Below are 23,630 nucleotides of genomic sequence, written 5' to 3' on the forward strand. Positions count from 1 at the left end.
CACAGAGAAATAGCCCCAAAGAATAGGCTTAAAGTTGCTGCAATCTCTAGCCCTTGAACATAATTTCAATCCTGGACCCAGGAGAAAGGCATTACTTGGGAAATAGGTCTAAAGAGCTCTTGAGAATTTCTATCCTTAAGGATACAGAACAGAGGAGAAACTGAACTGGATATCTTAGTCTTACTACCAGCCTTAGGGACTATGAAACAGAAGGGAATCAACCACTTCCATCCACCCCCAACTACCTCCCCAGCCTCCCTCTCCCTGTTTTGAGCTAACGGAATACCAAGTCTTTATCTTTAAAAGGACGGTAACTTTTTACATAAAATGTGACACAAAATAATGTGCAATTACTTTATGTGAAACCAACAACAGGAACTGTACAGCCAGCGGGTCAGGAGGGCTTCAGAGCTGCATTGCTTCACCAGGATCATCTTTGCTTGTTTCCAGTGGGATCTGAAGGGAGAAAAGTATGTCAGGTGGGTCATGCTTAGTGTGGGCTGAGGTCATTGCCCTCCTTGCCAAGAGCGGACAGGGGTAGCTGCATCCAATTCTGTCACCAAATGCCTCCGATCTCAGTTGCCAGAGGGGCTTAGCAGTATTGGAGCTGATGAGGCAGAGAAAGGCCAAATATCCAAGGTCCAACAGGAGGAGAGAGGAGAGAGACATGTGCCACCAGAACCATTACAAACCAGTGTTTACTTGAGGGAGAGTTAAGTGGGGTTCTTCGTGTGGGCTCGTCTAAGAAATGGTATTGAAGATGGCATACACAATGTCCCATGAGAACAAGACTAGGTCATCCTTTTCAGGCAGCTTTGACACTGGGCCTGAGAAATCTTGACCTCTACACCGCCAGTTTATTTGAAAGAGACTGAAAAAGAATAGAGGCTCTTAGGAAAATGTATGTAAAAGATCACATGAAAGACAGAGGGAAGTCTCCCAACTCTAAGTGGAAAGTGAATAGTAATAGAAGTGGGTAAGCTACATAACTTCTTTGAAATAAAGAAGAGGGTGTTTGTTTCTAAAGTTACTAGAGTTGGACTTTGATGCTTAATTCATTTATCTGGGGCAGTGGTTCTCAACCTTCCTAATGCCGAAACCCTTTAATACAGTTCCTCATGTTGTGGTGACCCCCAATTTCATTGTTACAAATTGAACATAATTAAAGCATAGTGATTAATCACAAAAACAATATGTAATTATATATGTGTTTTCCGATGGTCTTAGGCGACCCCTGTGAAAGGGTTGCTTGACCCCCAAAGGGGTCGCGACCCACAGGTTGAGAACCGCTGATCTGGGGGATCACATTTCAAAGTAGGAATAGAGAACAAAGTTGAGGGCACACTTACCCCTCCTGGGGGATACTTATATCCCTTCCACATTGTTCCTGCAATGAGAAGCATCCATAAGACAACAATCATTGTGGGCTTCTGGCTCAGTTGGTGGTGTGTGCAGGGGCAAATGGGTGTTTCTGAAAGGTGTGTTGTGTTCCCTGAGTCCTGGGAATTGGGCTGTCTTCATTCAAGGCCTGATGGTGGATGGCCCAGCATGATAGCTCCTGGCTGGAGCTTTGTGGTCTAGTCTGAACTGAAATGGCTTGCCATGGCCATTTTGGGGACAGGGCTCAGATACCAATTGTGACATCAGCTCCTGTGACCTTGGGGACCAGTCAGAGTGAGTATAGGATGGTTGGCCAGGATGCCAGATGTGTTGGGGCTAAAGAACCCTTATCAGGACGCCCCTGTTCCCTGGTGGCTGACTCTATGCAGTTGGGATCTAGCTGGCATCAGATCTTTATTAACTCATCACCTAACAATATTTTGACTTTCAGCTTTATGCAGTCAAATGAAAAAAAAAAGAATTCCTATGTAAAACACAAAACAAAAAATATCCTGGATTAACTGGAAGGGTTAATTGGCTAGATATGTTATGAGCAATTACTTTATATAAGATTGTTAGGACTATTCAAAGAAAAAAATTTTTTAATTATCGATTGATTTTTAGAGAGAAAGAGGAAGAGAGAGAGAGAAACATCAATTTGTTGTTCCATTTATTTATGCATTCATTGGTTGCTTCTTGTATATGTCCTGATGGGGGAATCTAACCAACTGGACTACCTGGACAGGGTGAAAAGTCTTGAATGTTGTGAACTAGCACAGTTAAACTTTCATGCAAGGTAAACCTCCTTACAATTTCCCTCAGAAGGGAAAAGAAGGAACATGGGCTATTACACTCAATTTATAGCTGGAGAAACTGAGGCACAGGATAATTTCAGCAGTTTGGTCAGGAACACAGTGTGGCAATGGCTCAGCTAAACAAGTGCCCAGGGCCTCCATTCTCATCCCCACCCCCACAGAGGTGTGACTGTGTTGTGCCAATACCCTCCTAGGAATTCTGGGGCAGAGGGAGGGGGGAAAAGCACCACCATCATGGCTTGCTCTTAGAGTATCTGGGGCTGGCTGAGACTCAATACCCCTGCCTTCAGCGTAGCTGCCTAGAAAACCTGCTCCTGTAGTCGGTACATTACTAAGACTCAGAAGTAAGTTTCTTTAACCGTGGTAACATCTTTGAAAAAAACAGGTCTGAATAGAATGGGTGGGGATGATTTGATTTGCTAAAAGGACACTCTTAATGCTTGCTGCAGGTAGGCTGGTCTAGCAGAATGAGTGTGAGAGGCTATTAAATCCAGAGATCTATGCTTACATCCCAGTTTCGCAAACAAGTTGGTCTGTGTGGCCTTGGATAAACAGTTGAGGTCATTGCCACAAGCAAATCTGGTTCATGATTGGTTGACTGGTTCATGATTTTGCTTAGTTTTTAAGTTAGCATTTACTAAATGCTAATTATCAAGCTTTGCATTAAATGCTTTACATGAATTCCCAAATATAATCCAACTAATAAGATCCTGAGATATCTCCATTACACAGATGAAGAAACTGCACTTCACAGAGATTAAAATTTCCCAAGTCACATAGCTAGTAAGTTGCACAGTTAAGACTTAACCCAAATTCACCTTAACTCCAATTCAGTATTTGCCAAAAGGGGCATTAAAATGCTGGTCCAATTTATTATAGAGCTTGTAAATTAATAGATGAGAACAGTTTTCAAAACTAATACCTTTCCTTTCAAAACAGACCAGAGTTGTTAACAAATCTTTGAACCTTGATCTGCTTTTTAGCAGTGCTCCCCAAATTCTAATTCCCTGCTATCTACCTCTAATCATTTCCCCTTCTATGGTTTATTATATTCTCCAGAGGAATACAAACTCTCCACTGAGATTTCAGGGTGTTTCCAAGTCCTCTGGAAAGGGAGGAATTCAGCCCAACAGACATGATCAGCACTCACAGTTGCAGATCTTCATCCAAAGCCTGGCTGTTCCGTCGGGCCTTGTTCTCCTGAACAGGCCACCTCTCTTTCCACCTCAGAGTTGGAGTCTGAGTCAGAAATAAATGCAAAGGCAGACATGGCTTCACTTGTTGGTCCAGTAGGTAACTGTCTCTGTATAGGACTGGTAGGATGGCTGAAAGTCCCCTCCAAGGCCTACCTTCCCTCTCCTGATCAGCAACTTGGCCTGGACTTAGTGAAATCCAGAAGGTGGGCACTATCTTTGGCAGAGCCCTTATAAATCCCATAATGCTTTGAAATAAGTGACGCTATATACCTAAGGGTAAGAGGGATTTAAAGATGTCCCAATGGGATGGGAAGTAGCCTGGGAAACTAACTTGGCTCCCATCACATCCTGACTTCTAATTCGTGGTGAGATCTCAACTATCTTTCCCATTTGGTCAGAAACCCCAGCTGGGAGGGTTAGCCAGAGCTAGGACTGACTACCAGGAATTTGCAGGCAGAATCATTACTTACCATAAACTCCGGAAACGTGCCCATGTAACATGCAAGGCCAACAAAAAGCATCCAGCCAAGCACGATCATGATAAAAGAATTTCTAAGACACAATTGCAGAGTGAAAGACTTTTCACCAAATCTTGGCAAAGGAGTGTGCTCAAAAAACCCTCAGTTGGTAGAGGTCTCGCATGTCAGTTCCAGTTCTTGGCTCCAAGGGATCCAGAACTCCCTAGTAGAGAAGTTGGAGTCTAGTAGGGCATTGTGACATCATTGGTCACATGACTCATACTCACTACACGTCAGGTCAGGTCATTCCTCTGTTCAAAACCCTCTCGTGGCTTCCTCTTTCAGAGTAAAAGCCTAACAAATAGAAAAGCAGCCCCTGACATTGGAACTGGTCTGACCCAGCTCTGTCTCAGTGTCGTTAGCTGACTTGGCACTCACAGCTAGGCTATGTGATTCTCCTGTCTCACAGAAAACCAACATCAGATGGGTCATTCAGACCATGACAAAATGAGACAAAACAAGGCCACTTCATAATTCTGTCTAAGTAAAAATAAGGTCACTGCATAACCCACAAAATACCAAACATCCTCTTCTCTCTGCAAATATAAGTAATTGCTGCTTTTTTTTTTTTTAACAAATCACAGCTCTATCATCACTCTAGGTTGCCCATTTTATAGATATTTTAGATAACCAATCATAGAATTGTCCTTTCTGACAGCACCCAACCCAAAGTGGAGCTTTGCTTTCTTACACGTCTCCCAAATCACCCAAAACCCAAATCCTATAATTATGGAGTCATCAACCCTACTTGTTTAAGTGTGAGTGTGTGGCTGCTGGTCCCTGGCTGAAGGGCATTGACAAGCCAGTCACAATTGTTTGCAAAGCACTCACGCTGGTTCTCACATTTTTTTCTTGCATTAGAATTACCCAGGCTTCTTAAAACAGACTGCTCGACCCCACCCCCCTAAGGTTCCGAGTTTGTAGGTTTGAGGTGGGGTCTCAGAATTTGTATTTTTAACAAGTTGTGGGTGATGCTGAGGCTGTAAGTCTGGGGACTGCATGGGGTAGAATCACTGCCTTAGCTCCCTCTTATTTCTCTGAGTTAGCCTATTTCTGCTTCCTCACTTCTTACTTCATTCTACTCCAGCCATACTGGCCTTGCTGTTTCAAGCCTCCCCAGGCTCATGCCTGTTTTAGGACTTTGATTTGAATATCCTCTATGAAATGCTTATTGTTTCCGCCCTCAAGGGGACCTATCCTGATCTCCTTATGCTGCCTTTTAAAATTGTATTTCCATAACACAAAATTACTTTATAACATGCACTCTCATTTACTTATTTATTGTATTTATCTTGCTCTCCTCCTACAAATAAAAGCATCAGCCTTAGGAAAGCTGATGTTTTTGTGTATTTTGTTCACTTCTGTATCATCAGACCTAGAAAAATAACTAGCCAATATCAATGCTTAACCAAAAGTTTGTTGAATGAATAAATGCTCCTTCTAGCCTTTCAACCTTCTTCCCCTAATTGAGTCACAGCATTCTTGCCTCTAGGTCTTACAATTAATACAATTACCCTACTGCCAGCCCAACCTCTTAATAGTTAAAAAGTATCTCCTGCTCCTGCTCCAGCTCCAGCTTCAGCCAAGAACACAAAGCAGGTAGCTCACAAGTCAAGATCACCAAACAAAGCCAGTATATTGCATAACTTCGCCTTCCTTCTTCAGGTGACCTAATCCACCAATCTACCGCCTCTCCTATTTTCAAAGTGTGTTGTTGTTTTTTTTCTTTCTCACCTGGCTGTTGCCTTTCTCTACCACCCATATGGTTACGGGACTCTCCCTTGATAAAAAAAGGCAACCCCTCCCCCGATGCGGCATCCTCCTCACAGGGCTGTCCCCATCTCCCAGTTCTCCACTACGCTCCTGCTGGCTTCCTATTCTAGGTCCCTGACATTCTGATTTTGAACTTTCAAGATCTCTTTCTTCCTAAATCCAACTACAATATTCGTCCTTGATCTTTTTCGATACTGAATTTAACACCTCTTTCTAGGAACTCTCTTCCACCTCCTTGACTGCTTCTCCTCAGGTCCTTGCTAGTCCTCTCTTCATAGATGTGCCCAAGTTCCTTTCCCGCAAGCTGGCCGCTACTTCCTTCGGAACCGCCGCGGAGTGTGGGCGTTGGAGGCGGGTTGACTTTCGAGCCGGGGGAGGGGCGGGGCCGTGCGCCTCCCGGGAAGTTTGGTCCTCGGCGGCCGCCGTCCAGGAGCCGGTGCGAAAGGAGGTCGAGGCGCTGGGGTCGCGGAGTCGGACTCGGGAACCCGCCTGGAGATGGAGTTCGACTGCGAGGGTCTGAGACGGCTGCTGGGCAAGGTGCGGGCAGCCCGCCGGGCTGGTGCTGGGGCCTCGGGGCGTTTTCACCCCCGGCCGGGCCGCCCCCCAGCGCCGTGCCCCCCTGCTTGTTGCGGGGCTTGGAGCGGAGGGGGCGCTGGCCTGAGGTCGGCTGCGGGGGGAGGCCTCGGGGAAGCCCCCGGTCTCTCCCTCCCGGGGCCGGGCTCCGGCTGCACCCGCGGCTCCGAGGCCCCAGCCTGCTGCGGTGTGAGACCTCCTCACGCCTCCAGCGTCTCTCGGCCTCTAGTAGCTTCTGGCCCCTGCCTGTCCCTGGAGCCGCTCCCTTTTCTCTCCGCTGAAATGGCTGGTTCCACCCACTCTTTGTTGACTTGCAGTGTTCACTCGGCCTCTGTAAGATCCAACTCAGATGCCAGTGCCTGGGAGACAGAGGCAGTCCATTCGCTCTGCTGGCTTTCGGAAATATCGATGATCCATCACATCGAGGGGTCATTGTGTCCCTACACACCGCACTCGTGCTTCTGAACGCCGCCCTCGCCCGTGCCTCCCCACGGCGGAGGTGCTCAGTGACCCTGCGGCGGAGGAAGGCCGGGAGTAGATTTAGGAAAGAACACGGGGCTGGAAGGCCCAGAGGAGGTCCTCTTAGCCCTGGAAGGTTGGCTGGAGGCCTGACCCACGAGTCTGACCTACATTTCTGGGGCTTGACTACCGCCAGTTTCCGGTTCAGACTCTCCGATTCCAAACCATTGGATAGTCTGAGGCAGCCCCTCTTCTCATCAGTTTTCTAGTTGTAATTCTTTTTTTTTTTTAAATACATTTTTTTAAATTGATTTTAGAGAGGGAGAGAGATAGAAACATCAATGATGAGAGAGAACCATTGATCAGCTGCCCTCTGCACGCCCCCCACTGAGGATCAAGCCCACACCCCTGGCATATGCTCTGGCCAGGAATGGAACCGTGAGCCCCTGGTTCCGCCGGCCAGGCTGTAGCAATTCTTTATTTTTATGACTGGATATTCCGTGTTATGGATATATTACATTTTATCCATTCATCAATTGATAGACATTTGGATTGTTGTAAATGATTCCTCAAAATCATTTTTAGAATGGTAATAGACTCTTAACATACTTGTTTTTATTTTATTTAATCCTCAGCACAAGTCTACAAGGTAGGTATTATTTCTCTTTGCAAATAAGAAAAATTCAAAGAAATTAGATGATTTTGCCTACAGGGCAACCAAGGTCACGTTTCTGGGAGTGCATCTGGATGAATGAGGAGACAGTTCACTCAGCCTGACTGCAAACCTATGCATGCTTTTTTTTTTTTTTTCTGTTCTCCCTTTGAAACCCAAGATGCAGTACCAGGAGGGTTGGAAGGGAAATTCAAGGTGTGTCAAGTGAATGAATGAATGAGGTATTCAAGAATAAGAGTGGATCTTGAACAGTGGTGACAGGAGTGATAGATACACCTGCCCTACTTCTTAAGCCTTTCAGCAGGTATTTGGAGGCAGTTTGATTTAGTGATTAAAGGCCCGGGTCCTAGGTTTCATCTCTGGCTTCCCTACTTAATTTACTAACTCAGCAGGTTATTTGTATTCTCTAGCTTTCATGTTCATCTTTATAGGGTTGTTATTACTACTCACGTTTGTAAAACTCAGAGCCTTGTACACAGTCAGTGTTCAGTTAAATGTTGATTGTAATTGTTCTGTCATCTATAGATTTATTCTTATTCCATGCTCATTTTTCTCTTTTCAGTACAAGTTCAGGGATCTAACTGTGGAAGAACTAAAGAATGTAAATATGTTTTTCCCACATTTCAGATATTCCATGGACACCTATGGTAAGAATTGTATTCTCTAGTTTTTGCTACATTATGTAAACTATTATTTGTTCCTAGTGAGCTACAAAATTATAATTTCTCTCTTTTATCCCCTGATTTTGAACTACACTTTGTGACCTGTGATTTCTGAAGAAATTCAAATGAATACATTTTACATTGTATTAATTTTCTATTGCTGCCATACAAATTAGCACAAATTTAATGACTTAAAACAACAAATATTTACTATCTTACAATTCTGTAGGCCAGAAGTCCAGCACAGGTCACTGTAGATGGAAAGTGTGGACTAAAATCGAAGTGTTGGCAGTTCTCAGTTCCTTTTGGAGGCTCTGGGAGAGAATCCATTTCCTTGCCTTTTTCAGTTTCTTAAAGTCATCCTCATTCTTTGGCTCCAGGTCTCCTTCCTCCATCTTCAAAGCTAGCAATGTTGCATCTCTCTCACCATCCTCTGTAGTCCGATCTCCCTCTATCTGCAGCTAGGAAAGGTCCTCTACTTTTAAGGACCAGTGTGATTCGATTAGGTCCATTCCAGTAGCACGGGATAATTTCCCACTCAGGTCCTTAATTACATCTAAAACGTCTATTTGCCAAGTAAGATGAGCATATTTAGAGGTCCCAGGATTAGGGTATTAAATATCTTTGGAGGTCATTATTCTGCTTACCACATACATGGTTGAAGTTTTAGTTATCTTGTTCACTTAATCCAGAGAGTCTGGCTACCTAAGAAAGATTTGATTTACTATCTTTCAAAAATTCTGACCACAGCCTACACTTGGAAATACATTTCATGTCATGAACCCATATACACATAGCTAAAATACTGTGGACTCTTTGGCATTTTTTCTTCTATTGAGTCCATTCCACTTAAAAACAAGTATAGTATAGTTACCGAGGTACTAAAAGGACTACATTCCAAGGCAGTATGATAGTTTGAAGCCAACGGTAGTCTTTTCTATATTTAGTTCAGAGATTAGGGCATTCATTCTCCATCAGTGTGTCCTAGTCATTGATGAAATTTCAGGGATGTGAAGACTGAATAAAGGTTGAGAATAATGTAATTAGAGAACCAAAGAAAATAATTACTGACCTTTCTAAAAGGTCACTTTCAAAAATAAAGCTAACATTTTTTTTCTTATTCTAAAACTTACAACCTGATTTCTGAAAGTGATTGTAACTGTTTTGTTACATGTGACAATTATTTAATAGTGTCCTCACATTTTATAATCCTTTACTTCTTTTTACATTATATCATTAGACCCTTATAACAACTTTATGATGCAGTCTTATTATCTTTATTTTATGGATGATCAAACTGAATAACCAAAAGTCACATGCCTTTAAGTGGGGAAGGTGGGCCTAGAACTTGGGATTTCAGTATCAAAGTCCTGTGTTTACTCACCCTCCTGCTCTGCTTTCTAAGAAAAAAAATGTAGTAATTTTCCTTTCTCAACATTTTTATTGATTCCTAGACAATGGTATTTAGAAATTATGTTTTCTGTACATGTGTATGTGCATATGTGCGTTACCTGCCATTGAGTCGACTTGATTCCTCTTCCTACTTCTGATTGCACATTTTGAGGCTTTTTTTTTCCCTTTCAGTTTTCAAAGATAGTTCCCAGAAAGACTTGCTGAATTTTACTGGTACTGTTCCTGTGATGTATCAGGGTAAGTGTGGATGTTGAGAAATTGTGGGAATTTTCTAAATGAGCAGTTCAATAAGAACTTAAATTTGTTTAGTGCCATAATATTCAGACCTGTTCTGCATTTCTTATGGTTAGATGTTAGAAAGAGAGGTAAGGAATTCCTACCCACCCCAAGGACTGGTTGATTGATTGAGTTCACAATTCTTACCATCCCAATAATTTCAAGGTATTTGCATATTAATGGAGGAGCTTGTGAATTTAAATAAATCATTGCTTAGTAGCATTTCAGTTTCTAAGACAATGTGGGAGATAACAGGAGGGCATAACAGTATCTTACTGCCATTGGTAAGATGCCCCTCATTGGCACTCTGACTCTCCTAGTGCCATGGAGTTATGTCATTGATTCTTATGCTGGCTGGGCCTTTCAAGGTAGTAATGGTACCTGCAATACCTTTTCATTGGAAGTACCTTTTTTCCCCTTTGCTTGTGACTAGAATTATATTAACTCAGCGTGATGCACACTAGTTACTTCTTGCTGATCAGAATGTCAGAATGTATTATCTTTCTCATTATCAAATGGGCCAATATAAATGGTTACTTTGTGGTGCTATGATCACATGACTTTATAATCACAGAGTTATCTACAGACCAATAGCTACTTCTCTCTATACCTGTATTGTAAATACTTAGGCACTATATATGGTGACAGATGTTAACTAGACTTATTGTGGTGACATACCTCAATAAAAACATTTTTTTAATAGACAAAAGTAGAAGAGGAGTATGGTTCTGGGAACTGCTAATATGAAATAGTAGACCAGGTATTAGGACATTTCTATAATGTACTAATTTTCAGTCCTAGCTGAACATCAGAATTACATGGGAATCTTTTTAAAAATGACATCCAGTCCCCATTCCATTGAATCAGAAACTTTAGGAGAGTGGCCTGGATATTGGTATGTTTTGAAGTTCCTTAAGTGTTTCTAATTTGCAGACACCTCTGGGTATCATTGTGCTTAGGGGAGCAGTAAGCAAGATGAAAAAAGTAACTTTTAGTGGAAGGAGGATTTCCTTAGTAAGAAAAGGTTGCAGTGGAAAAGAAAATATTTTTACTTATAATGGGCCTATTTTCAAAATGCAAACCCTGCCAACCCGTCATGGTTCTTACCATATCATATACTGTTCTAAGCATTTTACATACATTAATTAATTTTATCCTCACAATAACCCTATGATGTAGGAGCTATTTTCACATTTTATAGAACAAGGAATTGACACACAGAAGTTAAGTTGCCTAAAATCATGCAGCTAGTAATGAGTGAAACCTATGCATTCTTGCTTCTGAGCATCCATGTTCTTAAGTACAGCGAAAGACATATGCAATAAGGCTATGAAAGCAGGAATAAATATCAGGAGATAAAATAAAACAGCCAAGGTAATTGATGAGATTTCTAGTTGAAGTTTTATTTTTATACTTACATTAGGTTTCGCTTTGGGCTTCCTGACAACCAAGGCAGTCAGATTTTGGCTCTCGGTAGGCATGACATACATGATTACAATTGGAAGAACATACGTGCAACTTCCTTTCTCAGTACACTAAAATTTAAGAACCACTGGACAAGGTGACTATTAGGTTATTTTCAGCTCTAAGTTCTATGTATCAAAACTAGCTGGTATGTTATAGTACCTGCAATTAGTGAGCAACTTGAGGGCCAATATCAAATTCAACTTTACTCATTCATTTATTTATTAATTCAGTCATTCTTAATTATATAAGAGACTTGTATTGAGCAGCCAGTACGTTAGGCACTATCTTTAGTGCAGGGGTTATAGAAATGAATAATACATAATCCTCTCTTAGGAAGAAGTTTATAGTGTAAAGTGAGAAACAGAACTGTAAGCAACTAACTTCAGTGCAGAAGTATAAAAATACGTGTCCACTACCAGTCAAGATAGGTACTATAGCTCTGCTCGGGTAGAGTGAAGAAGATTACATATAGAAGATTGTCTCCTGACACAGTAGGTCCTTTATATATTTATTGAATTGAGTTGGATGTCTTAATTAAATTTCCTCAAATATTATGCTGATGATTTAACGGGAATATATTTCCAATATTAATGTAGATGAAATGGGAAAAATAGGCCTCAATTTACATAAGTCCTTTATATATAAACTTGACTACACATCTTAAAATGCCACCTAGCTATACCATACATAGTGTGCATGCCTTATTGTTTGAAGTATGTTTATTTTGTCTCAAATAGGTAATACATATAACATACCAATTCGTTTGTGGATTTTGGATTCTCACCCTTTTGCTCCCCCCATTTGCTTCTTAAAGCCAACTGCAAATATGGGAATCTCAGTTGGAAAACATGTGGATGCTCAAGGCAGAATATACTTGCCCTACCTCCAGAACTGGAGCCATGTAAGATCAATTTGGATTTTCTTTGAATAGTTCTTATTTTTCTGAGTATTTATCTTTGATCTTAGTGAATAAAAGTAACAAATAAGTTACTGAATTTTCTTTCAATGATATTTTTCATATGGTCATTAAGAGTAATTTGAAATTGAGCTCCCAGGGATACCTGAGTCCCAGAACCCTGATGACAGCAGCCTGCCTGAAGCTGCTCTCTTCGAGTCTAAGAGCCAGCTGTTGTTTGCTCCTGATCCTCCTTTATAATAAAAGGCTAATATGCAAATCAAACGAACAGTGGAACAACTGGTCGCTATGACACGTACTGACCACCAGGGGGCAGACACTTAACACAGGAGCTGCCCCCTGGTGGTCAGTGCGCTCCCACATGGGGAGCACCGCCCAGCCAGAAGCCCTGAACCAGGCTCATGGCTGGCGAGCACAGCAGCGTGGGGGGAGCCTCTCCCGCCTCGTGGGGCATTAAGGATGTCCAACTGCTGGCTTAAGCCTGCTCTCCATGGAGAGTAGGCCTAAGCCGTCAATTGGACATCCCCCCAGGGCTCCTGGACTACGAGAGGGCGCAGGCTGGGCTGAGGGAACTCCCCAGCCCCCAAGTGCATGATTTTTGTGCACCGGGCCTCTAGTCTTTTTATAGTTGTTTACTGCTTGATAAAGCACATGTAAAGTTACCAGCAAGTATTGGGCATTATTTCCTAGTCCCTCTCTATTGAAGAGTCTTATGTAATATACATATTTATTTGTAGTTTTGCCTGTTTTTGACCTTTGGTATATTAAATCAGATAATCTGTCATGTGCTTTGTTTTAACTGAGCATTTAAATGTTATCTGGATATGTAACCATTCTTTCCTTAGTCTTTTAGAGGGTAATGAGAGAGTTACCTGGAGCTTTGATATATATCCAGGCTTTGACACAGGACTGGAAAGTTCAAAAGTTTAGGTTTCCAGGCTCATTAAAACAAGAATAGAATAATTTCCTCATGCTTCAACTTACTTGATTTTAGTGATTTAGCAGCTTGACTACACTGACTCCATTTTATCTCTTTACTCTATTCCTCAGTATTTAGGATGAAGAGGTATCATATCTGCAGTTTACTCTTAATTGATTCAGAAAAATAAAAAGAGGGAAAGAGATCAAGAAAGCAAATGCAATATAATTTTAGTGATCTGGGTGAAAAGTACATGGAAATTCTTTTACTATTTTTGCAATTTTTCTTGGTTTACAATTGTTTCAAAGTAAAAATTTAAACAAAGACAGACTGCTCCCAAACATACGCTGCTCATAAGAACATTCATGTTATACCCTATATTTTGGATATGTGGATTTAGCATTTCTCCCTTCATTTTTCAGTTAAAAGAATTAAGTACTTTTTCAGTGAAAAGTATTGAAACAATTGAAGGTAAAAGTAATGAAACAGTTGAAGGTATAATTTCTATGGTAGTGTTCAAAAATGAGAACATAATACAATAGTTTGTTTTGGCTGACTATAACAATGTATAGATTAACAAGATAGTACTCGTTAGCAAAATTTTTGCATAACTCTTCCCTTTGTGTATATTCTGCAGCCTAAATCTGTTGTTGTAGGATTAATTAAAGAAATGATTGCCAAGTTTCAAGAGGAACTTCCCCTGTATTCTCTATCATCATCTGATGAGGCACGGCAGGTGGACTTGCTAGCCTATATTGCAAAAATCACTGAAGGTTTGTATTTTTATTATTCAGAGGGTTATAAGTTTATAATTTCTCACTGATAGCCTTTACTCTCTGCTACTTTATTTTTATAAATAAATACATGCATATGTACATATATACACACGCATATATACACACACAAGTCTGTATTGAATTAAAAATTCTTGTACATATATCATAGGGTAAGTATTACCTACTATAGTTCCAATTACCTAACTATACAGTTCTAAGGAATATGCTTTCTTAAAATGTAAAAGATTAGCCCTGGCCAGTGTGGCTCAGTTGGTTGGCGTGTTGTCCTGTAAACTGAATGGTCATGGTTTTTATTGATGTTTCTCTCTCTCTCTCTCTCAAAATCAATAAAAACATATCCTTAGGTGAGGAGTTTTAAAATATATATAAAAGATTACCCTTACACTGATAAATAAAATAGTTTGTATTTTGTATAAAACCACTTGAATATACAGGGCTGGGCAAAAGTAGGTTAAATTGCCAGCCATTATTACCTAAAAGATACATCGTAAATATGGATACAAAGTAATAATAACAACAATAACAATAAAAAGAATACAAATAAATATTACAGGGAAAACTCTGTGTTTCACGTACTCAAACCTACGTTTGCTGACCCCTGTATTAATGATCCCCAAACTTTTCCATTATATTTTTATGTATCTTTTTGCCTCATTTCAATATATTGGACCAGAAAATCTGTGATTCTCACTGAGTATAAAGTAAAATACCCATACTTGCAAAATTTTGTGAGGTGTTAAATATCTTTGCATTTTAAACCACAGCAGTAAGAATCAGAATATTTTCCAGAATTATGGAAATCCTGTTTTTAATCTTATTTAATATTTTTTAAATTTTTGGAAAGATATTTTCTTTTTAAAAGGGTTGTCTTTATTTAGTGGAATATTTAATAAGAGATTCCTAGCTTTCTAGTATACCATTTGTTTGACAGGTGTTTTTGAGTGCCTATTATGGGCTAGCACCATGCTTTCTGTCCTAAGTTATTGAAGCTTGGTGTATTTTTTTGAAAGATGTTAAAAAGGTTTTTGATATTATTTTTAAATTGTCATGATCATTCACTTTTCTTTCTAGGTATCTCAGACATAAATTCAAAGAACTGGGCAAATCATGAGAATAAAACAGTAAAGAAAATTACTGTGGTTGGAGGTGGAGAACTGGGAGTTGCCTGCACATTAGCAATTTCAGCAAAGGTATGTTAGTATCTTTTATAAGAAAAGGGTAATATGCAAATTGACCCTAATGGCAGAATGACCAGAATGACTGCTTGACCAGTCACTATGAGGCACACTGACCACCTCTCAGTCCCTTTCCTGGCCAGCTGGCTCCGATCGCCCAATGGTGAATGGGAAGCTGGGGGTGGGTGGCGGGGGACATGGGTGGTACCAGGCCATGGCCCTCGCCCCACCAGTCGCCCCACACACACAGGGCAACCCACGGCTGGGGCGGGGCCGGCGAGCAGGCGGGAACGGCCAACTTCAGTCCCTTCCCCCAGCCGTCAGGCTCCAATCACCTGATGGCGAATGGGGAACTGTGGGTGGGTGGTGGCGGGGGGCAGGGCCAGCTGCAGGCAGCCTGGGAAGATGGCTGTGATCCCAGGCCAGGCCTAGGGACTGTACCCATGCATGAATTTTGTGCACTGGGCCTCTAGTAGTAGTTATAAATATATATATCATATTGATATGCTTTTAGGTAGTTTATGTTTAATTTTTTCATGTGGAATAAACTCATTTTGCCTTAAAATATATTTAGTTGACAAAAAAATGGCTAAAAACTCATTAGGGATGTTGCCTCTTAATTAGCAGTTAGTCATGGAATAGGCTTTGAAAATGTGGTTTGAGTAATGGGGTCATCAACCTAATTCAAGGGAAACCTCAATTTGACATTCATCTAACTTGATCACAAATTCTTTTGTTTTAATTAAACTCTTATTTAATAAATTAATTTTAGCTTTTTCTAAAATTAAAATATTTTTTACAGTTGCCTTTTTTGTGTAATTACTCTGCTTTCTTCTATGATCGTAGTTCCTGAGTTGATAGTTTGAGATTTATTTTTATCAGTCCTTTTTTCTAAATTCTTTCCATATAAATTATTTTCAGAAAGGCATTTCAGTCCCTTTCCAGAGTGGTTCAAAAGACCCTCTAGGGCCCAGAATCATGGTAACAGCATGACTGTGTCATGTGAGGGATATAGCTCAGGATAGACTAGCTGTCCCTTCATATACTTATTTGGTAGTTGGCATTTGGTTTTCTATTCTATTAAAATTTGATTATTTGCTATCTAATTTCTTCCATTTAAGAATCACATATGTCTTGGAGGTAGGGTCTACTTCAGCAAATGATTACATTGTATCTAGGGAGCTAGAAAATTTTAAAGCTGGCTGCTCAGAACAATATATGCTAACTTTTGACACATTATAGTTTTATTTCCTCCGTCCTCCATCAGAATATACTGTTCCCTCTTAATTGGAATTGGAATTTTTTTCACTTCTTTTGTTACTGAATAGAATGCTTCTGTAAACATTGCTTTACAAGTTGCTTATTTTCTCATCTGAATTCTTTTTAGGTGTGTATAAAATCGTACTAGTGAGTCAGAGGACATGAATGGTTTTTATGGCACTTATTACATATCGCAGGATTGCTCTTCAGAAAGGCAGTACAAATTTATGCTGCTAATAAAAACGTGCATATCAACCAGATTTTTGCCATTCCTAAACTACTGAGTTTTATCAGTTTTCTTTGTTTTTGTTAAGTACAGGAAGGCCTCTTAAAGTCATGTTTCTTTAGTTGTTAGCAGAGTCTCACTGTCAGTATTTCTTTGTGAGCTGTCTAGATGGAAATTTTTTTCCATTTTTCTTTTTGAACATTAGTATTTTGATACAGTATAACAATATTCAAATAGTACAATAGTAGCCATAATAGTGACAGTAGTATGTAGCAGTGGTGGTAGCAGCAATAACTAACCTTTACTGAATGCTTAAGTAGGTGCCAGCACTTCACTCATTTTAAACACTTGACTCATTTTTACAGCAACTCTATGGCTTAGATACCATCATTACTGCCATTTTTACAAATGAAGAAACCAGGGCATAGGAAGGTTACCAACTTGCCAAAGTCACACTGTTAGTAAATGGAGGGAGGATTTGAAGCTAGGCAGTCTATTTATAGAACCTATATTCTAAAACCTTACTACTCAGATGTGGCTTTTAGACCAGCAGCATTGACATCACCTGAGATCTTATTAGAAATGCATAATCTCAGGCCCCACTCCAGACCTACGGTAGAAATCTGCATTTTAACAAAATCCCATGTGCTTCCCTGATCTATTAAATGTGATCTCTTAAAGCTTGAGAAGCTCTGCTCCAAACCACTATGTTAAACTGCTTTGTTGTTATTGTTGTTATTGATGGACACTTAAGTTGTTTCTAGACTTTTTTTTTTAAATGAGTTTATTTGAGCCAAGGTGATGACATATGCTGGAGGCAAGATCTCAAATGCTCTCTCTAGTCTTTAGAATATCCTTATATTTTTACATATTGTATCATTATCCTGCATGTACTAATAAACTTATAGGCTAATTTATATAAATGAGATTGATGGATTAAAGGAGTTATTGTGTTTTTCAATTTTGATAGAAATTGTCAAATTATCTCCCATGTCAACTATACCAGTTTATTCTCATACCCACCTTGTATGAAAATACCTGTTTTACAGTTGTTAAACTTTTGGATCTTAGCATGTATGATAAATTAAAAAAAGGTAACTCAGCTTTCTTTGCATTTCTCTTACCAGTGGTTAACAATAATAAAATTAATCGGTACAATTTAGAGGGGACTGCTCTCTGCCAGCCCTGTGTAACATAATTAATCCTCACACCGCATGAAGTAAGGCCAAGTTCAGTGACTTTCCCAGCATTACAGAGCGAATAGGTAGTACAGCTGGGTTGTTTTCTTAACTTCCACACTTCCTTCCCAGTAGTCAGGTAGATCCCTGGGGACTCTTGCCCCTGCACTCTAAGATAGGAGAGAGCCTTGAATCCCTTACTATTTTGGAAAAAGACCTTCCACAAAGGTAATCAGACTTTTAGGATGTTCCATGCTGTCATTTATAGTAATAAATGACAATAAAAAACACAATAACTCCTTTAATCCATCAATCTCATTTATATAAATTACCCTATAAGTTTATTAGTACATGTAGGATAATGATACAATATGTAAAAATATAAGGATATTCTAAAGATTAGAGAGAGCATTTGAGATCTTGCTTCCAGCATATGCAATCACCTTGGTTTCCAGTCAAGCCTAAAGGATCACAGTATTCATCATAATTTCTTGCTTGCATGTCCCTTTCATTATTATTGTGTTACTTTTGATTCCTAAGACAGCATATGACGCCTCTGCATTCTCCCTTAGCCCTCACTTCTGAGTGAATTTAAACTGAGTAACCGGACATGCCCCGTGTAATGCTGTTCTTTTTTTATTGTACTGTACAGGGCATTGCAGACAGACTTGTCCTCTTAGACCTCTCAGAAGAGACTAAAGGAGGGATGATGGACCTTGAGATCTTCAACCTGCCTAATGTGGAGATCAGCAAAGGTGTGGTTTCTCTGCTTAACAGATGTATGCCTCATTTGCTCTTGTATTTAAGTCCTGGAATTTTTAAATAAATTGTATTTTTTACAGCTGTTTTAGGTTCAGAGCATTATTGAGCAGAGGATACAGAATTTTCCCATATACAACCCCTGCTCCCACACATGCATAGCTTCCCCCATTGTCAACATCTCCTATCTAGTGATACAGTTGATAAACCTACCTGGAAACATTATTATCATTCAAAATCCATAGTTTACATTAGGATTCACTCTCGGCATTGTACATTCTATGGATGTGGACAAATCTATAATGACATGTATCCACCATTATTGTATCATAGAGAGTTGTTTCACTGCCTAAAAATCCTCTGTGCTCTGCCCAGAGTACTAGAATTTTAATACTGAAGGTACTTTAAAGATCACCTAGTCCAAATCCCTCAATTTACATATTTGGAAACTAAGGTTCAAATAAGTTAAGTGATTTACTCAGAGTCATACAGGGACTGCAACTGATTATATTAACAAGAGCCAAATAAGCAGATAATATTCAGATTGGTCAGAGGGATTTATTCTCTTTCTCTTTCAAATCACTTTAGGACACTGTTTAGTACATGGACCCTGGAGGTTGTAAGGCCATTTAGGATATGAGGAAACTGTTTCTTTCTATGTGTCTCACTTTAGTATGAAATATTGGTTAAGAATACTGGTCTTAGAGTTGGAAAGATGGAGTTTGCATCCTAATTCTGCCACATTATAGCTCTGACACTTGTCAGATTATATAATCTCAAAGTTCAGTTTTATCATCTCTAAAGTGGGAATAATACATACTTCTTGGTATATAGCAAAAGTGCTAAACCAATATTCTTTCTAAAAAGAATGCCCTCATATAAGATCCAAAAGTTTAGTTAACATTGCTTTCCCTAAAAATACATTGTTAAAATAAGTTTTAATAACAACAAAAAGGGTTTTGTAGCAATAGATAAAAATTTAACGTTAAAAATAATTTTATATTTTTAATGTGAAAATTTTGTATGTACTTTATAATGTGTGTAATATATTAGTGCAGACATATATCTTTAGATAAATGCTTTATTTGAGGATGTGAACTTAAAAATATTTTAGCCCTAGCTGGTTTGGCTCAGTGGATAGAACATCAACCCTCAGACTGAAGGGTCCCAGGTTTGATTCCAGTCAAGGACATATACCTCAGTTGCAGGCTTGATCCCCGGCCCTGGTCAGGGCCCATGTGGGGGGCAACCAATCGATGTGTCTCTCTTATATAGGTGTTTCTCTCTCTCTGTCTCACTTCCTCCCTCCACTCTCTCTAAAACTCAATGGAAAAATATCCTCAGGTGAGGATTAACAACAACAACAAAATAAAAAAATATATATACATATATATATAATTATTATTATTATCATCATCATTAGGGATGCATGATCAAAAAAATTGGAAGACCATTGAATTAAAAATTGTTTACTCCAACCTTCCAAATTTAGGTTATAGCAAAAGTCAGGTTGTAACATGTTGTAGTTGTTTGGCTCTCCTTTCCCTTTCCTTACTTGGGTCCCTTGTATTCCTTGACCATGTTTTCCAAATAAAATGTTGAGACATAATGGTTTCACAAGCTTAAATGTACTAAGAACAACAGTGGGTCAGAAAAGTTGATATAATACCTTTAGGTTATCAAAATTGGTGTAACAATTCTAGCAAGCCTCTAGATCCCTATAGGACACAATGAGTTAATTTTCCTTTTCTAGAAAGAGTAGAATAGTTGCTTTAATGATCCTTTTGTAGGCCTCATAAAGAGGATTCCTGGGGGAGCTGGATATTCTCTTGTGCCTGTCATTTCTAGGTACTGAAGTTCTTAAGGGACATGTAACTCTTCCAAAGTACTTTAGGGAACTGTTAGTACATGGGCCCTAGAAGTTGTGAGGCCACTTAAGACATGAGGAAATTATTTCTTCCTATGTATCTCATTAACCATCAATAACTATTGTTTTAGATCATTGAAAGTATAGAATCCTTGGAATAGATATATAGAGCATGGTGCTTGCTACCAAATAGGAAATTTTGAATGAGTATACACTATCTTGGGGCAAGTTTCATGTTGCCCATGTTAATTTTGGTTGCACATTCCTGATAATATTTAATTACTATGACATGAAGTAATTTAAAATACAATGTTAACTAACATTTCATAAATATATTCTATGCTATGAAAAAGTGCATTAATAATTTTGGGAAATTAAACTCATTTGGAAATTTTAGTAATGTTCCCGTCATAACCATCACTGATGATTGCAATTGACTGATCATCTTAGAGATGTTACTTTGCTCCATATGGATATTTTATTTAATTTTTGTTAATCCTCACCTGAGGATATTTTTTTTCATTCATTCATTCATTCATTCATTTATTTATTTTAGAGAGAGTGGAAGGGAGGGAAAGATGGGGGTGGGGAGAAACATTGATGTGAGAGAGACACCTTGATTGGTTGCCTCCCACATGCACCCCAATTAGCCCGGGGATCAAACCTGCAACTCAGGTACGTGCCCATGACCGGGAATCCAGCCCAAGACCCTTTAGTGATGGGCTGATGCTCTAACCACTGAGAACACCAGCCAGGTCATGTTGTTTGTATTTTTATGATTACAAATAATGCTTCAGAGAACATTGTAATGCAAAAATCTTTGTGCACTTCTCTGACTAATGGGATAAAGTAGGATTACTGGGTCAAAAGGGATGCATTAAAAAAAATTTTTTTTTAAGTTGGTACCTATTTATACTCTTACTAGCTGTGTATGAGGGTTCCTGTTTCCATTCTCTCATTTACTTTTGTTCATTGTTAAACACAGCTAATGGAATAATTCTCCTATGGTATTATTTTAATCATGTAATTTTCTGACTGAAGACACTATTATGCTTATTTCACTGCCATTATTTTAGGGAATCAATAACATGTTGATATTTTATATATATTTATAGTTTCTTACTCCTCTTACTTTATTTTATAAATGATTCAGAGAGATCGTGGCTTTGGTTACACAGTAAGGGGCTTAGCTTGGGTTTCAAACATATGTTTATTACCAATTTCTTATTTACTCCAGGAATAGTCTCTGCATATACAAGCATAAATATTTGTGTCTAGAGGTATAAGCATGTGTGCATGGAGAAAAAAGTGTTCAATAGTTCTAAAACTTAGCAAAGTAAAATTAACTCAATAGCCATTGATTCCTAAAACATGGTTTATGGATTGATAACTTGTGTCCAAATCACCTGAGGTGCTTTTTAAAATTACAGTTGCTTGGAAGCTTGACATATGAAGTAGGAAGCCTTTCTTGCACTTTTGAAATATTAGACAGCTTCTACTCTGTTCACTAATGATCAGCCTTGAGTATGAGGCATTTTTATCATTCAAAGTAGAGGAAGCTAAAGGGGGAAAAGAAAAGAAATGTTCCTGGCAAGGTAGGCTGATGCCAAATTATAGGATCATAAGTTGAACTATTTACTGATATTAATAATATTGACAAGCCACCTAATCTTTCCAGGTATCAATTTCCTCATCTTTATGAGGGTATAGGACTAAATCTGTAAATATAGCACAGTGCTAAACAGCACTCTGTAGCCAGACTGCCTGGGCTTAAATTCTGGCTCTGCTACTTACTAGTTCTATGACTTTGAACAAGTTACTTAACTTCTCTGTGCCTCAAATCTGTCAAATGGGGATCATATTAACTCCATAGTGTCTTGTAGCTTAGAGTAAATGAGTAAATATAGGGAAAGCTCTTAGAACAATACCTGACACACAAAAGTGGTAGGGAAGTGTTAACTATATCCCTTCCAGTTCTACAGTCTTCTAATTCTTGAGATTTTGACTGATCACCAGACACCTATTTTGAACACTAAAACACAGGAATTAATTTTAGTTTATGAAGAACCATAATTAAAATCCATGAGTCAGTTTTTGGAGCTACCATCCCCACAGTTGCATTAGATAATGAACTAAAATTGGGTAGTGCATTTCCCAGTGGACACATTGCACATAAACTTGTGTAGAAATATGGCCTTAGAGGCTTCATTAAGACTAAACCCTGGCATCTACTCATTGTCTCCCTGGGATGCCAGTATTCATTTACAAAGGTTGATTAAACTGATACCATTTTAGTTGCTTCATTATTTTTCTGTTGTATCTGATGTTGCTAATGTCTGGCCAATGTTTTGGCATGTACTTACTCTAAAACACACTGTGTTGTGCTCGCTTCGGCAGCACATATACTAAAACACAGTGTGTAACAGAAAGTAATGTTGTAAAATAGCATGTGTACGTTTGAGGATCATAGCAGTGAACTCCAAAACCAATGGTTGTTTTTTTTAAAAATCTCATTTGAGAACATGCTTAGAGAGAGAAAGAAAGGAAGGAAAGGAGAGAGAGGGAGAGAGAGAGAGAAAGAGAGAAACATCAATCAGCTGCCTTCCATATGTGCCCTGACTGAGGAGGATTGAACCCACAACCCAGGTATGTGCCCTGCCTGGAATTGAACCAGCAACCTTTTGGTGCATGGGACAATGCTCAAAACTGAACCACTCCAGGTGAGCAGCAGTGAACTCCAGAGAATAGCTTTTCCTAAGTCATAACAGTTGCTTATGCATTAAGTTCCATTGAAAGAAGAATCTAAACCCAACGACTCTGGGCTTCATTCAGTATAAGAAAAAGTCAGTAAAAAATGGGCCGAGACATTTTATCTTCATTTAAAGATTTTCAAACCATTTTTATCCCCTCTTTGGAGTAGAATCCTTCCTTAATAAATAAAATAGATACAGCAGAATTACTCTGCTTGGAGAAGTTGAAATAAATGGCCTGGAGCCATGCCTACCAGCCTTCTTTTCACTTATTCCCAGTCCTCCCAGATGGCCTCTGAATCACTTTTAAGGAACTTTAGGACACCTAAGCTAAAAGTTTAAAAATGAGTGATGTAATTGATTTTAAGTTTATTTTGCCTATAACATATTTATTTTTCCTAATAAAATGATGGATTAAATAAAAATTAATTCCTTTTTTGTGGGTTCTGGATCCTGTAATTTGTTTGGTTTATCTTTATTGCTCTCTTTCCCCCCTTGGAATACACTGTTGCTCTTAATTCTCTTTCTGGTGGCAAACTTCAGCACTTTGTATTACTTCCTATTGAGATAAGATTGAT

The 23,630-nt window shown here is 39.1% G+C and overlaps 2 protein-coding genes across 9 annotated transcripts in view; one reads left to right on the plus strand and one right to left on the minus strand.

Annotated features, from left to right (window-relative positions):
• Positions 1-309: 309 nt before the first annotated feature.
• Positions 310-6,032, minus strand: MISFA (mitochondrial sheath formation associated). Of its 4 annotated transcripts, XM_070426656.1 has the most exons (5): positions 5,890-6,032; positions 3,862-4,072; positions 3,346-3,434; positions 1,350-1,387; positions 373-456 (listed from the first exon to the last, which is right to left on the minus strand). In XM_070426656.1, exons 2-4 carry the CDS (start codon positions 3,928-3,930, stop codon positions 1,366-1,368), a joined length of 180 nt encoding a protein of 59 aa, XP_070282757.1. In that variant the 5' UTR covers positions 3,931-4,072; positions 5,890-6,032; the 3' UTR covers positions 373-456; positions 1,350-1,365. The 4 variants fall into 4 exon arrangements, with proteins under 4 accessions (XP_070282755.1, XP_070282754.1, XP_070282756.1 ...); XM_070426654.1 differs by lacking the exon at positions 1,350-1,387 and having other exon boundaries at positions 310-456; positions 5,914-6,032; XM_070426653.1 differs by lacking the exon at positions 1,350-1,387 and having other exon boundaries at positions 310-456.
• Positions 6,033-6,117: 85 nt separating this feature from the next.
• Positions 6,118-23,630, plus strand: part of UEVLD (UEV and lactate/malate dehyrogenase domains) — a 30,972-nt gene continuing 13,459 nt past the window's right edge. For 2 of the 5 annotated variants that reach the window (XM_070428176.1, XM_070428179.1), the window contains exons 1-7: positions 6,118-6,219; positions 7,950-8,034; positions 9,634-9,699; positions 11,943-12,106; positions 13,678-13,813; positions 14,909-15,027; positions 18,329-18,431. In XM_070428176.1, coding sequence (XP_070284277.1) covers positions 6,178-6,219; positions 7,950-8,034; positions 9,634-9,699; positions 11,943-12,106; positions 13,678-13,813; positions 14,909-15,027; positions 18,329-18,431 — 715 coding nt within the window. In that variant the 5' untranslated portion in view covers positions 6,118-6,177. Of the gene's footprint in view, positions 6,220-6,328; positions 8,035-9,633; positions 9,700-11,387; positions 11,697-11,942; positions 12,107-13,677; positions 13,814-14,908; positions 15,028-18,328; positions 18,432-23,630 lie in introns of those variants that run through there. The other 3 variants (XM_070428175.1, XM_070428177.1, XM_070428178.1) reach the window with 3 other exon arrangements.

This window comes from Myotis yumanensis, unplaced genomic scaffold (genome assembly GCF_028538775.1).
Source record: "Myotis yumanensis isolate MYYU_CA2020_CCGP unplaced genomic scaffold, mMyoYum1.0.hap1 SCAF_10, whole genome shotgun sequence".
NCBI classification, from domain to species: Eukaryota; Metazoa; Chordata; class Mammalia; order Chiroptera; family Vespertilionidae; genus Myotis; species Myotis yumanensis.

Bases quoted from the DNA above. Each gene is read 5' to 3' on its own strand.
- MISFA (XM_070426654.1), bottom strand. From the start codon at position 3,930: ATGATCGTGCTTGGCTGGATGCTTTTTGTTGGCCTTGCATGTTACATG. The intron at 3,435-3,861 runs GTAAGTAATGAT...TTTCTGACTCAG, and splicing joins GCACGTTTCCGGAGTTTATG to ACTCCAACTCTGAGGTGGAA. The intron at 457-3,345 runs GTGAGTGCTGAT...TTCTCCCTTCAG, and splicing joins TTGGATGAAGATCTGCAACT to ATCCCACTGGAAACAAGCAA.